General features: G+C 37.6%; 1 protein-coding gene across 1 annotated transcript in view; it reads right to left on the bottom strand.

The window, feature by feature from the left end:
• Positions 1-16,674, bottom strand: part of Col4a1 (Collagen type IV alpha 1) — a 903,940-nt gene that overhangs the window by 363,664 nt on the left and 523,602 nt on the right. Inside the window, exon 21 of the mRNA XM_090402880.1 lies at positions 11,642-11,757. Within this exon, the coding sequence (XP_090259006.1) occupies positions 11,642-11,757 (116 nt within the window). The remainder of the gene's footprint in view (positions 1-11,641; positions 11,758-16,674) is intronic.

Consider the following 16,674-nt stretch of genomic DNA (forward strand, 5'->3'; position numbering starts at 1 on the left):
CTAATGTAATGTCTTTGGTGATATTTATGAAGTGTTGTGCGTTTTTGATATTGGAAGGGGAATGACCTACCAACTCCTTGAGTGTTGCTGCAAATTTTTTAGCTAAGTGATAATTCAGGCTATCTATCCCTTCAACTATAAGCCATAGTGGGAACTACAGTATTTTATAGTTCCTCTAAAGGTTCCTTTAGAGGAACCTTTAAAGGTGTCTTTAGAGGAACCTTTAGGTTCCTCTCCTTTAAAACCCAAAGTCTGGCTTAGATAAGTCTGGTCCCATGGCCGCTAGACACATTCCTCAGCCACCTAAACAAACAACACAAACGCATACAGTTCACAATTGAGATTGAAAAACAGAAGGTACTTTCGTGTCTAGATACACTGTCACATGTCTTCCTTCTGGAAATCTTTCCTTCACTGTTTACCAGAAACCTACACATACTGGCCAATATATACACATAAACTCCTACCACCAACCAACACAAAAACTAGGTGTCATTAATATTCTAAAAAACAGGGCTTTGATGATCTGCTCCAATGGCCAGATGAATTTAAAGTTATCAGCAATACTTTTCTAAAAAATGGTTACAGCTAAAACACTATTAACAAAATTCTCTACAAGACCTCAATAAAAAAACAAATATAAACCAGACTACAATAAAACTATAACCATTCCTTACATTAAAGGGACATCAGATAAAATAAACAAAATACTACAAAAATACAACCTTAAAGCCACCTTTAAACCTCCTGCAAAATTAAAATGCTTACTCAACTCATCCAAAGACCCACTCCCTCCGCTGGCCCACCCTGGAGTATACCGTATTTATTGCACCTGTAACATACCATATATAGGAGAAACAGGATGCACAATTCCTATCACACAAAAAGAACATAAGAACATAAACGACACATTTAATAAAATAATTATGGTGAAGCTGGCCTTTCTGATCATGCCCTGAACACCCTACATAGAGCTGACTGGAAAAGCAGTAGTTGTCTACATCACACCAAAACATGGTATGAATGCAAATTTAAGGAAGCCTGTGAAATTATTACCAACCACCCCAATCTGAACAATAAATATGGTCTAAAAATCCCAAACATATGGAAGGCATATATTCAACCCACAGAACCCCCCCTCTCTAAGAGCAACTATAAACAGGACTGTAGAAAATCCAGGATTCTAAATCAAAAATAACAATTGTAATGCTAAAAATAGGATATCATTGTTGCTGAAAGAAAACTCTCTGTAAAAAAAAAAAGAATGTTTATTCATGTTATAAATAGAATTTAACTTGATGTAGTTTATAAATAATTTTTTTTTTTCACTAGAGGTCATGCCAGTAGAATAACTTGTGATCGATTCATTGTTTCTCTAGCTTACTGTATGTAATGTAACTTAGCATGTCCTGTATATTTGTATATGCTCCAGATGATGATCTTAATATGAAGATCAAAACGTCAGAATATTAAAAGTTATTTATAACATGGTTGTAAAGCCCATAATTTCTAAAATGAATGCTGATCGCTGTGTAACACTAAAAGAAAGGATAAATTGGGTTGTTTTTGCTGCTGGGCTGATGTTCATAGAATGCAAGTTTCCCATATTTGGGGCATTTTCATGTATCCAAATTTGTCGAGGTTTGGTGAGTTTTTTTAGAGATGAGGCTGATTCCAGGAATAATCTCTGATATTAATATATTTTCTGCTGTGCATCCCATCGATGTTTCCCAAACCTCAAGACCTTACATTTTGCTGCATTAAACTGACACCCCCCATTCATTTGCCCATCTATCTAGCTTATTCAAATCCTCTTGCAGGGCTACCACATCTGCACTATTACTAATAATCCTTCCCAGCTTTGCATCATCTGCAAACAACTGAATATCCCCTTGCAATGTCATTGATATAAGGGTTAAACAATATAGGTCCTAGTACTGAGCCCTGTGGGACCCCACTTGTAACCCTCTGTCTCCTTGAAACCGCTCCACCATACACAACTCTCAGATACCTATCAGACAGCCAATCCTGAATCCAGTTGACCAATCTGACATCCAGACCCATGTGTTGCAACTTAAATATCAGCTTATCATGTGGCACCCTGTCAAATGCCTTTGCTAAGTCTAAGAAAATTGCAGTATATGCCTTTCCCTCATCTAATGTTCCTGTAACTTTATTATAAAAGGCTAGCATATTGCTAAAATAAGAGTACCCTTTCACAAATCCATGTTGACTCTCACAGATAACATTACCCTCATCTGCCCAATGCTGTATACGGTCCCTCACCACTTTCTCTAAGATCTTAACAACTAGTGATGACACACAGACTGGTCTGTAATTAGACACTTCCAGTCTGTTACCACCCTTATGCAATGGCACTATCTTACCTTTCTTCCATTCCCTGGGCACCTTTGCCGAAGCCAGACTTTCATTGAAAAGCCAGGTGAAAGGCACTGTCAGTTTCCCCAGCACATTCTCTCAATTATGAACAATAGTCCAAGTGTTGTCTGATCAGGGCTTTATACAACAGAATGACAACTCTTATCTCTGCAGGTCAGCATCCTTCTGAGTATTCCAGTAATCCTCTGAGTTACCTTCGCCACCTTTGCAATATGTTCACTGAATTTCAGGTTTCTATCAATCACCCCCCCCCCTAGATCCTTGACTCCCACACTTACTCCAGTACAGTTCCTCCAACAGGTTATGCTGCCTCCAACTGATGTATCCCAAACTTCAAGACTTTACATTTAGCTGCATTAAACTGACAATGCGATTGATTTGCCCATCTGTCCCACTTATTCTGCCTATTTTCAGCAAAGAAACACAACATATGCAATAATTTCATTTCCCATATTTCTGATACTTCTGGTATTAGTAAATAAGTATATCAATTCATATCTTGGTCTATAACCAATCCTACCCATGCCATCCCTCATCTCTGACATCTACAATGGACAAACAGGAAGATCAGCCAACATCGACATGGAAGAACACACACACAGACAAAAAAACACTTCTGCAGTCATGACTATAGTCAATCAGGCCTTGCAGAGCGTGCGTTTGATAGGGCTGCTAGAATCAATTGGAAAAAGATAGCTGTACTACAAAGAAGTAAATTTACAAGAGAAAGACTATTTTTGGAATCTACAGCTGTTCTCAGAAATTAGCCTAATTTAAAGAAATATGGTTGCATTAAACTTATATATGGACATCTTAATACATGAGGTCCCAGTTTACATCCTAGGTTGCCAACAGGTGCCCACACAGGGCACACCACTTACTTAGGATTCTAGTCTTTTGTCAATGTGTTTAAATTAGTTTTTTGTTGTGTTTATGTGTGTTACAAGTCTCATGTTGTACTCCCTGATGAAGTCTCAGTGACTAAGTGAAATATTGGAAGAATTAAATATTATTTTTAATTCTTTCTCAGTGCTGTTTCACTCCATTAAGCCTTTAACATGATTTCTCCACTCCTGCTCCCATCCACTGATCTTTCTAATTATTATTTTTTTTAATCTTAATTTATCTTACCTTATGTTTTTTCTTTTATTTGTCATTGTAGGAATTCGATGACCATTTGTATCTTACTAAAGCTTTAGCATCCCACTGCTGAATTTTTCTCTGTTAAGATGCTCAGAGAATCACTTGGATGTTGAAGAACACACTGACAGGTAAATGGAGAGGATATTATCCCTCTTTATAAGGCTATGATTTAGCCGCATGTTCGCTACTGTGCACGGATTTGGTCACCTGCATTTCTAGGGGGATTGGGAGGTGGTGGATAAGATTCAGAGACAAGTTACCAAGCTCATGACAGGCGTATGAAATGTACCCTGCGAGGGCAGACTGAAAGTGTATGGGTTGCAGAGTTTAGCTAACAGGCAGAGGAGAGAGGATATGATAGAAACTTATAAATTAATGAAGGGATTCTATAAGACTGACACAAAAGAAATTTTTGAATACATGGCGAGCATGGGAAAAACAAAGGGTCACACTTGGAAGTAGTCTAAGAGTGTGGTTAGTAAGAGTGTATGGACTAGATTCTTTACTTGGAAAGTGATGAATGAGTGAAATGGATTGCCACCAGAGGTGATTCAACATAATGAACCATGGGCTCACTGCCCATTGGTGTTTGATGCCTCCTTCACTATCTTCTTCCACCTTTCTTTGTCCAGTGCACAGTTTCGCAGTTTCTATACATTTTTACATTCCACACCAGTCCTTTATGTCATCTATCCATTCTCTACCTCTTCTATTTATACCATCCATAATATCAAACATGAATGTCTTTATCTTCTAGTCCACACTCATTCTGCAGATGTGTCCAAATAATTGCAGCTTCCATTTTATAATCTTCTGCATTAGATTCTCCTTTGGTTGTATCTTCCGATAGAGCTCTTCATTTGTGATTTTCTGTACCCATCCTATTCTTAGAATCTTCCTGTAACAAGTTCGTTGAAATGCCAAAATTATTTTTCTTGATTCCTTATTTATTACCCACATTTCAGATCCATACAGTACACTGCTAAAGATGCATGTTTCCAGCATTCTTAGTTTTGTTTGCAGGCTGATCACTTTACTTTTCCACATGTTATCCATGGCCTTTAGATTTGTTCTTTCCTTTGCAATCCTGATCTTTATTTGTTTTTTTACAGTCCAAATCATATGTAATTTTACTTCCCAAATATAAGTATCATTCTACATTTTCTATATCAATTCCATCTGCTTGTATCTTTTGTTTCATGTTCTCACCAAATACCATTGTCTTTGTTTTTTCCAAGTTCATAACAAGTCCAAATCTCTTTCCTTCCTCATTTAACAGTTTCAATATTTTTTGTAGTTCTTTTTTGTCTTCTTCAATGATAACAATGTCATCTGCAAATCTCAGATTGTTAATTCTCATCCCATGTACTGATATTCCTTTTGCATCTTCCTTCATTTTATCCATTGCACTTTGTAAATGTGCGATGAAAATACTTAGTAATATTAGTCTCCCTGTCTAGTACCTCTGCTTGTTCTAAACCATTTTCCCAAATCATAACCCATTTTAACTGTTGCAACTACATTCTTGTAAACATCTCTTAATATAGCTATTAGTTTTCTATCAATTCCATAGGATTCTAGCACTGCTAATGTCACTTTCTGGTCAATACTGTCAAATGCTTTTTTGAAAATCAACAAAGCAGGAATATATATATATATTTTTCTCCTGGCTTTCTCTGCTATTAACTACATTGTCAAAATCTGTTGAATTGTGCTTCTATCTTTCGTAAATCCGGTTTGCTTATCTGCAAGGTATGCTCCCAATTGTGTTCTCAATCTTTCTGTCAATATCAAAGGTCGTTGTGAACACCCAAACAGCAAATAAGTTTCAGGAGATAGATCATAAGTATTGTGTGTATCATAGGTAAATGTTTCTGTGTGCGTGTGTTGATCTCTCATGTTGAGTCTTTAACTCCGTGGATTACCTGTATAAATATGATAAAAATGTATGACAATGGATGACATTCCTTTTCATTTTTTGGTGAATCTGGTGAAATGGTAAAATATTCAAAAACTAAAATTAATCTAATATAAAATTAAACTAAAAAACTATCTAGTAGATGCAATGTCTAAATGTATTCCAAGGGTGAGAATATTAAATAAGGTAGGTGTGAAATGGATGAATGGATGAATTAAGCATGCGATAGAGAGAAAAAGGGCATTATGGAGGCACCATTAGAGAAGTGGAAATAACCAATTCCATGAGGATTACAAAGACCAGGCAAGGCAGGTGACTTGGTTGGTGAGGGTAGCTAAAGTGGGGTATGAACAGCAGTAAGCTAATTAAACCAAAAAGAATCCTAGGGAGTTCTTTTGATATGCAGCCAGCAAAAGAAAGAATAATTATGGAAGGATGACAGTGATTGGAGAAAATGGTATAAAAACAGCTGTTGTGGAAGATGTGGTGCAGATACTTAATGAACAGTTCACATTCACAAGATTGAAAGACCTTTATGAACTGCTCATTAAGTATCTCTACCAGATTGAGACTAACTGTAAGTGAGCAAGAGGTGCAGGGGGAGTTGAGCAAACTAGATGTTAATAAGGCTGTGGGACTTGATAAAATATCACCATGTATTCTGAAGGAATGTGCCAGGGAGTTCACGCCAGCCTTGACATATTTTTTTAATAGGAGTCTTGCAGTGGGTCAAGTTCCTAAGGAGTGGAAAGTAGGCAAGATGGGTTTGGATATTAGATTAATGCATTGGATTGGAAACTGTCTATCTGATAGGTATCAATAAGTTGTGTATGCGAGAGCGATATCCAGGAAAAGAAAAGTCACTAGTGGTGTGCCTCAGGGGTCTGTTTTAGAGCCATAACTTGTATATTAATGATATTGATGAAGATGTGGTTGGAGATATTCAGTTGTTTGCAGATGATGCAAAGTTGGGACGAACCATGAACAGCAGAGATGATGTTGTGGCCGTAAAAGAAGACTTGAATAAATTGATTGATTGGGCATGGGAATGGGGATGCCAGTTCAATGTTGCAAAATGTAAGGTTTTAAAATTTGGAAAACAAAGATGGGGTGAAGAAATTATGCTTGGTGAAGATATACTGAATAAGAGATCTGGGGGTGAAATTGGATCAGGATCTGAAATTTAGGGGACACATAGAAAAAATGATAAAACATAAAGGCTTCTCGGAATGATGCAGAGGACACTGACGTGTAGAAGTAGGGAGATTCTTGTTCCACTGTATAAGGCTTTGATTAGTCCACACATGGACTATTGTGCCCAGATTTGGTCTCCTAGTTTTCAGAAGGATGAAGAGATGTTGGAAAGGGTCCAGAGGCAACTGACTAAGGTAGTTTCTAACCTCTGGAATGTCGAGTATGAGGAAAGTTTGAGAAGATGTAATTTGAAGAGAATTTGAAGAATTCCTTACTCCACTCATGGTACTAATGTGATATGTTTACAACTTTTTGTGGAATATTTATTCACAATAAATAAATAAATAAACAAAATAAAAATTAAAAAATGCTACCTTCTAAGACAAAACACCACAATCTCTCTTCCCAATCAGCATCAAGATAGCACCACCTTTGATATTAGGATATAGAGTTACCTAGGATATAAAGTTACTAAAGCATCTTATGAAGTAGATTCATAAGAAATTTTCCATATAACAAAAAGACAAGACAGTATACAAGTTCATCCCTAGAAGTTATAAAAAGGGGAAACTTAAAATGGGAATTTGTATGCAGAAATATTTTCTGCTATAAATTCAGAGGGTGTTACATCCACAGCATCTAAAGTGTTTTCAATACATTCACTTTCTTCTACTAGCAATAGAATTGTGAATTTTTTAAAGACTTTACCTTTTTGGCCTTAGCCAATCATTTTCAAGTGCCAACTTCTCCTTCTTTGCTTTTTATATTCTTCATGCAGCCAATGTATATTCTTCTTTTTACACCACCTTCATATCATTTGTATTGCCATCTGTTCTTTTTGTTAATGTAGGATGCACCTGACTAGTTTCTTCCCATGTCAAACCCACACAATTACTTTTAAATGGTTACATCATGATGACTTCTATTAACAAAGTTAATAGAAGTCATCATGAGAAATTATTATTCTTTTGAACTCATATGTGTTGCTTGCTTTTAATACATGCTTTCATACTTCAAGTCACTCACTATTATAAAATTAGTCGATCTAATCAACCTAAAAAGCTCAGAATCCCTCTCTCCTACATTTCCTGCTCACCTGAACCTTACATTAAACAGCCTCAAAGTAACTATCACCACATCTCATTCATTTCTCTCCCTCTCCCCCCATTTGGGAAACAATTCCACTGAAATCATAAATACTACCTAACTGCTTCCTCCTGATCCTTATTTACCTTCATCAATTTCTATCATTTTGCAAAAGCATTTAACTTTACTTTTTCACTAATTTAAATTTTACTAATTCACTATTTAATTGTCCTTTTCTTAATTGGACTTAATGATTCATTTTACTTATCAACCAGCTACCTAGCTTCATACTACCACTCTTATTCAAATGTAGAATATCACCAGAAAGCAAGTCTCTCCTGCTATTACCCCTAGGAGTTTGGCCATTAAAAATTTGGAAAAAGTGAGAGTCAAATTTTAATTAATGATGTAAAAACAACGCAATTTCTGAACAAGAATTAGCAATACATCATCATCATCAAATTCCTGCTATGTACCCTGAAGGGGTGTACAGGATATGATAGTACCACATGAAACAATTATATCATTACTAACTTCCTATCTACAATTTTCCTCCAAATCAGTCTGTTACTTGTCAAGACTCCAACATTATCAGATCTTATATTTCTATCGTCTAAGGCACTTTGTACCATATCATTCCACCTATATCTTGGTCTTCCTCTGGGTCGTTTTCCTGCCAACCTGGCAGAGAACACTTGTTTTGCAAATCTTTCCTCTCCCATTCTATTTAAGTGACCATACCACCTGAGATTAGCTCTGCTAACGCATTCCTGGATGTTAACAATGTCAAGTTCTTTCCTAATATCCTCATTTTTACAATGATATTGCCACTGATGCCATCTGTTCACGCCTCTAATCTTTCTCAGGACTCTCATGTCTGCGGTCTCTAGTCTTTGGTCAAGTGTTTTACTTCTGACCCAGCTCTCAGATCAATAAGTTAAAACTGGTTTGAAATATACAGCTAATTTAGTGTTGTGACTAATTTCTCTCTTATTCCATATGAATTTATTCAATTGACTTCCCACCATACCAGCTTTGGTGATTCTGTTGTCTATTTCTATATTTAATTTACCATCTTCACTAAAAATCGTGCCTAAGTAGTTGAAATGTTTTACTTGTTCCACAGGTTCCCCGTTTACAACACAGCTGACATTTTCAATGATTCTGCCTATTTTCATTGTCTTTGGCTTTTTATTGCTGACCTTCATACCATATCTACTACAACAGTTATTCAATTTAGTCAGAGAATCTTGCCGACTTGTAGCGGATTTATTTAGAAGTATAACATCATCCGCATAAAGCAAAGAGCTGACATTAACATCTCCAATTTTGATATCATGTTTAATACTACTTTCCTTCATAATGTGATCCATATAGATAATGAATAACAGAGGGGATAATGTACATCCTTGTCTCACACCAGATTTAACATTAAACCATCTTCCTGTACTTCCTTCCATTCTAACTGCTGACTTACAACTCAAATAAAGACTAAGTACTGCTTGATATAATGCCCCATTGACACCATATAATGTAGTGTATTGAATAGCTTCTCTCTTGGCACCTTGTCATAAGCCCTTTCCAAATCAACAAAACTCAAATAGAGATCTTTGTTATATTCCCATGATTTCTGCACTATTTGTCGTAAAGTGAAGATCTGGTCCTGACAGCCTCTATTTGGCCAGAATCCAGCTTGTTCTTCATCCAGCTTTTCTTCCACAATTCTTCTCAATCGTTTCTCAAGTATACTTGCATAGATCTTGCCAGGAACACTCAGTAGGGAAATACCTCTGTAATTTTCACATTCAGTTTATTTCCCTTTTTATATAAATGGTACTATGAGAGCTCTACTCCAATCATCGGGAATTCGTCCCTCTGTCCAGGCTTTCTGAACTATGCAGTGCAGCCACTGTAAGACTCTTATACCACCATACTTCAGCATTTCTGGTCGAATATCATCTACTCCTGCTGCCTTTCCACATTTCAAGCCTTTGATGGCTTTTTCTACTTCAAGTATGGTTATGTATTCCTGACTGCATGCCTGGTCAGTGTTTTTTATCACTGTGCTGTCATCACTGCTTGTTTCATTTAGCAGTTTTTCAAAGTAATTACTCCATACTTCAAGGATATCTTTTTCTTCCATTTTCAGGTCACCTTTATCATCTCTAACTCCTTTTACAGCACTCTTTCCTCCATTCCTAAGCTTCTTCAACAACCTCCAGAATATTTTGCCACCTTCTTGATATTTATTTTCTATATTCTTGTCAAAGTCCTCCCATGACTTTTTGTTTAGCTAGTTTTACACAGTGTTTAGCATTCTTGCATTTGTCTCTGTATTCTTTAAGAACACAAGCTGACTTATTTGCCAGGAACTTTTGATATGCTTTCTTTTTTTCCTTCACTGCCTCTTTAACTTCCTGTGTCCACCAGGGAGTTCTAATTTTTCTATCCTTGCAGACAACTTCACCACATGTCTCTCTAGATGAATCAATCAGGGATTTCTTCAAGGCTTCCACTGAATCTCCAAGGTTACATTCCTGTTCTCAAACTCTTTCATTTTTTCTTCAATAATCTTTGTGTATTTTAGTCTACAGTTCACATCTGAGAGCTGCTCAACTTTTATTTGCTTTAAAACTTTCTTACATGTTATTCTTTTCAATATGAAATTCAATTCTATCCTGCTCAAGACTAAATGGTGATTGCTTCCAATTTCAAATCCTCTGTACACTCTGCTGTCCTGCACTAGGGAGAAAACATCACTATCAATAATAACATAGTCAATGAGACTTTTCTTATTCCTTGCCTCTTCTCTCCATGTGAATTTGTGCACATTTTTATGTTGGAACATGGTGTTAGTAATAATCAGTCCATGTCCTGAGCAGAAATCCAACAGGTATTTGCCATTATTATTAGCTTGGCTCTTTTTCTCCAAATTTTCCCAAAATATTTTCGTATGTCTGACAATCATTTCCTACTCTGCTATTTAGATCCCAACTTTTCAACAAAGATCCCAACAAGGACCAACTTTTCCTTTTTCATTGTGTCAGCTGCTTTTTCTAAAGCATCAAAAAATTCCTCCACTTCTACCTTAGTAGAACCTTCTGTGGGACCATAGGCATAAATAAGTCTCATTTTCCAATTCCCAATTCTCATATCTGCCCACATTACTCTACTTGAGACTGCCTGCCATTCAAGAAGATTAGCCTGGTATTTTGTGTTGAATACTATGGCCACTCCTTCTTTTCCTTGATTGTCATTGTCTGAATATAACAGTTTACATTTATTGCTCAGAAAGATCTCACCAGTTTTTGTCATTTTTGTTTCAATCACCCCTATTATGTCGATCTGGTACTTATCTAATTCCTCAGCTAGCTCCATTTCTTTGCCATTCAGGCTTCTTATGTTGACAGTACCGATCTTTAACTCTGGTGATGTTGAGTTGGGGTGTGTTTTCAGATTTGTTCCAGTAGCTGACTTTTCGCTGTTCGTGCTGGTTCCATGCGAAAACAACAGGGGCCTTGTTTAACCGGGCGATGCCCCAGCCTGGCATGAAATTTTGTCATGTTGTACCATCATTTTTTTATTTTGGTTTAACCAATAAGCATACAATTTGGTTAGCTAAGTCCGAAATTGCCAGTCCATCCTCGTTCGTTCAGTATCCAAGTAGATACCCAACAGGGTGCACCACGAGAAGGTGAGGATTAGGTCAGAAGCCCTGGTCGGTTCTCCGCATTCCTTTAAAGGCTATGTGGAGGTCTCCTCTCAGTTATACAGCTTTGACCCTTAAGCACCCCAATTAGCAATACTTAAAATGAAAAAAGATCTTTGTGAAAGTTTAAATAAAAGTTGTCTATTCTAGAGTACTGGGAGTATTATTATTATTGAGAAGTATAAACTTACTTTATCACCCTTCTGTCCTGAAGGTCCAGGGGGTCCAGAACTTCCAGCATGTCCAGGTAAGCCATCTTTTCCAGGAACACCAGGTAATCCAGGAAACCCTGGTTCTCCTTTCTCTCCTATTTCAATTAAATAAAAATATATCACAGTTAAAATTTGAAATTATTGTTCATATCATCTAAAGATTATCAAAAAGATGCTTACTACACCTGCATGATCATTATTTATTATTATTATCTGACTTCCATGAAGCCAAAGTAGTATTATTAAGACTACAGGATACTTTTGAATCCAGTAGCAATATCAGTTGTTGTAGAAGATAACAAGTACTTCTTCCTTCATACTTTAGGTGTATACTAGAAAAAGAAGGAGCAATGGGTTACTGAGAAGGTGAGGTCACAGTCGGCAGCATTTGTGTTGGAAGAGAAGATAAGTTTTTGCTATCTAGTGTAGTTGAATATAGCATTATTTATATATGTTTATATTTAGCGTTTATTTATATGTATATCTGTGATACAAGTTCATATATAATTTTAGCGATTAGTTTAGTAGTTACTTACTTGGCAGTAAGGAATGATGGCGGATGCAGCTGCAATCAAAAATGGCATGTCACCAAGTCCTCCACCATTTAAGAACTCTATTATATGTAACATAATACAGGACTTTGTGGCATGCAGTGTTTGCAGCATGTATGCTTCCTGGGAGTTGGATATGTGGTGGGCGAGAGAAGGGGGAGTGCGTATATGCACAAAATGAAGGGAGGAAATCAATGAATTAGATATTTCGATAACTGACCTAGTTGCTTCAGGGATGGGAAATGAATGTCGGGAGACGAGTAGTGTGATAGGAGAGAATGACGAGTGAAGTATGAATGAGAAAATAAGAGTCGGTAGTGTGGAAGGTATGAATGACTGTGAAGTCATTCATACCTTCCACATGAATGAGGAGATGGTTTTGATTGGGTAAATGAATGACGAAGTGACTAACTTGCAGAAAGGGTTAGATGAGTTGAAAGAGGAGGTGGAATCTCTTGTAAATGAGATGTATGAAAGATGAGATTAGGAGTATGGAAGAGATGTATGCCAGGTGAATCAGAGTAGAAGTGAGAGAAAGTTTTGGGAATGATAGAAGAGGAGAGAATAGAAGCAGTAGGAGAGAGGGAATGAGTGAGAGGTTTGGAAATGATAGAAGAGGAGAATATAGATGCAGTAGGAGAGGGAGAGAGAGAATTAGAGAGAGATATGGGAATGATAGAAGAGGAGAGTATAGAAGCAGTAGGAGAGAGGGAATGTGAGAGAGGTTTGGGAATGATAGAAGAGGCGAGTATAGAAACAGTAGAAGAGAGGGAATGAGAGAGAGGTGTGGGAATGATAGAAGATGAGAGAATGGGAACAGTAGAAGAGAGGGAATGAGAGAGAGTTATGTGAATAAAAGAAGATGAGAGAATAGGATAAGTGGAAGAGAGGGAGGTATGGGAATGATAGAAGAGGAGAGAATGGAAACAGTAGGAGAGAGGGAATGGTAAGAGGTGTAATATATGGTGACTCAATGATCCGTGGAGTGCAAGATAGGATGCATGAGGAGTGTTTGCCTAGAGGAATGATAGAAAGTGTGGCTATGGCAATTAAGAGGGGTGAAATGGTGGATGAGATGATTGTGATGGTAGGAACAAATGACTTGAGAGGTAATGTAAATTGGGCAGTGAGAGATATGAGATTCTTGCTTGAGGTAATACGAAAGAAGATGCAGAGAGGAAAGATAGTTCGCTTGTTGCTTAGATATGATAGTGACGAGCTGAGCAGAAGAGCAGCAAAAATATTGAATAGAATAATAGCCAGAATGTGTCATAAGAGTGGATTGGAATATGTGGATTCTTGGAGGGCATTTGAGGAAAGAGAGAAATTGTATGCGAGAGACCGCTTGCATTTGAATGAGGAAGGACGTAGGCATCTCCAGATGCCTACGTCCTTCCTCATATGCAGGGAAATTAGAATGCCCAAGGTGGATGGTAGCAGGGGTGGCCTCTTGTAGGAAAGGGTACTTGGGAGAAGAGGGATAACATCAGGTAACGCTGAGCCCAGTGGAGTCCAGAGGGGATAATGCTGGGTATAGAAATAGTGGCATTTGTATGCTTTATACTAATGCCAGGAGTATCCGGAATAAAGGAGAGGAATTGGTGACACTGATAGCATCAGCCTGCCCAAAGATTATTGGGATCACTAAGACATGGTTGACAGAAAAGGATATAATAACAGGAATAGAAGTAGCAGGATATGGCATTTTTCCACAGGATGGAAAAGGAAAGCGTGGTGGTGGAGTTCTGCTTATGATAAGTACATTACATTCCAAAGCCTCCACACTTAGACAACTTACATCCTCTAAGTGTAGAGGCTTTGGAAGGCAGTGACACAAATAATTTTGAAAGCATATGGTGTGAGGTAGAGATAGGCAAGACAGGATATTTAGTGGGGTGTTGCTACAAACCAAGGAGCACAGAGAGTGGAGACCAGGAGATCTTTAGACAGTTGAGCTTGGCAAGTGCAAGAAGAATGATTGTTATGGGAGATTTTAACTACACCAGTATAAATTGGGGAGAGGAAGATGATGTAGCAATAAGGGAATGGAATTTCTAGAATTCTTGAGGGACAAATCTTAGGCAACATGTAACATGGGGAACAAGAGGTTCAAGAGCTTTGGATTTGGTCATAGCATCAGTAGAGTTGATAATAACTGAGATGACATCTCTCCCAGCAGTTAGAGAGAGTGACCATGTGGTTTTGACTTGGAAGATGAATAGACGTGCAGGAGTATCAAAGAGATGGGAACGTATGTGGAATTATAAGGCAGGTGATTATAATAGTCTTAGACACCAACTTGGGGAAGTTTCATGGAGGGAGGAAGTGGAAGGCCAGGATATCATTAGTGCTTGAGAAATTGTGAAGGAATATTTGTTAGCAGCAATAGTAAGCTGTATTCCACAAGTGAAGAAGAGGACACAATTTGGTGTAAAGTGGATGACATCAGCTGTGAATGGATTGCTGATAGGAGAAGCAAATGCTTTGGTTGTGTGCAGGGCTGATATTCAAGCATTTGCCCTTGCAATGGCACCACAGTTAGAAATATCCCCAGAAGAATTCAAAGCATCAACACTGGCTGGATGGCTTCCTTCAGTGATATGAACTATCTCTAAGAAGTTTGACAACACTGTTCAAGCTGGAAGATACTAAAGTTATTAAATGTGCACTTGCATTCAAGTCCTTTATTGATGGCATTGACTTTTCTAAATACTAGCTCTCCAACATGATTGCTATGGATAAAAACTGCAGTGTTTATGGGCCAAGGATCTCAAACGACAATTGATCAGAGGGGTACCTCATCAATCTACATTCCTTCCACTGGTTATGAAAGTAACCAGGTTATTTTGGCAATTCGTCTGGATGGAAAGAAAGCCCCACCTCTAATCATTACTAAAGGCAAGAAAGATAAGATTGAAAGTGTTTCAGGCATTTATGTTCTTGAAACCGAAAAAGCCTGGTGCACACAAACAGTTATAAGGAAGTGGGTCATTTAATCTTGCCACTTGTTTTACGAGATGGCCAAAGATATCTGCTAGTCTGGGATTCAGCCAGCACTCACCGTGCTAAAGACATGAAGAACTTCCTTGCAGAGAGAAGAATAGATCAAATAATTCCTGTCTCCAGACTCTTGATATTGCAATAAACAAGCCATTCAAGGACCATTCGCACATGGAAATCAATGACTACATTGAAAATAGAATGGAGAGAAATCAGCGAGGAAACTTTGTGAAGCCTAGCCTGCAAGAGGTCATGACTTGGGTGAAGAATTCGTGGGATAAAATCACTGACAGCTGTGTTACCAATGCACTATGAGCAGGCTACATGGACAACAAGTGCTCATTTAAGGAGAACTCTATTGCTGGACATGAGAGAGGGGGGCCAATGGTTCTACAGAAAATGGAGCTGTAAGAAATTCAGGCCGGAATTCGGGGTTTGAAGAGTTATGATGTTCCAGAAGATGACATGACCATATTTGAATAAATGTAGATTTTTGTACATGAATAAATGAATAAATGTAGATTGTTATACATGAATAAATGTAGATTGTTGTACATGAAAAAATAAGACATCCTCTGAAAATAAACCCAAATGAGTCTTTTGGAGCAAAAATTAATATAAGACCCGGTCTTATTTTCAGGGAAATATGATAGTTGTTAAGATCTTAGAGAAATTAGTTAGGGACCATATACAAGATTGGGCAGATGAGAGTAATGTTATCTGTGAGAGTCAACATGGATTTGTGATGGGTGCTAATGTTTTAGTAATATACTAGCCTTTTATAATAAAGTTACAAGAGCAGTAGATAAGGGAAAGGCATATACTGCCATTTTCTTGGATTTAGTGAAGGCATTTGACAGGGTGCCACATGACAAACTGGTATTTAAGTTGCAGCACATGGGTTTGGATGTCAGGTTGGTCAATGGATACAGGATTGGCTGTCTGATAGGTATCGGAGAGTTGTGTATGGTGGGGCAGTTTCAAGGAGGCAGAGGGTTATAAGTGGGGTCCCACAGGGCTCAGTACTGTGACCAATATTGTTTAACCTTTATATCAATGACATTGTCAGTAGATTGCAAGTGGAATGCATTGCCTGATAGAGTGGTGAGAGAGAGAACGGTCAATGAATTTAAGAAGTGGTATGATAGACTTTGTGTTTCCTAGGAGGGACCTCCCACGATGAGTCTTGATAGACTTTATGTTTTTTCTTAGGAAGGACCTCCCACGATGAGTCTTTTGACTCTTTGGAGGCCTAAATAATAATAATAATAATAAAAGTGTGTTTTATAGGTGAACATTTTGAGATGTTACCAAGGGAATAAATGGGCACACAGATACAGCATGTAGAAAATATGACTGCATTGGTTGGAAGGAATGATTTAAAAGAATATAATTATACTCTATTATTATTATTATTATCCTTAGATCCCATTTATTCACAGATTCATCTAGGAGGTCCCT

This window comes from Typopeltis vanoorti, chromosome 13 (genome assembly GCF_054136105.1).
Source record: "Typopeltis vanoorti isolate ZY-2024b chromosome 13, IOZ_Tvanoo_1.0, whole genome shotgun sequence".
Lineage (NCBI taxonomy): Eukaryota > Metazoa > Arthropoda > Arachnida > Uropygi > Thelyphonidae > Typopeltis > Typopeltis vanoorti.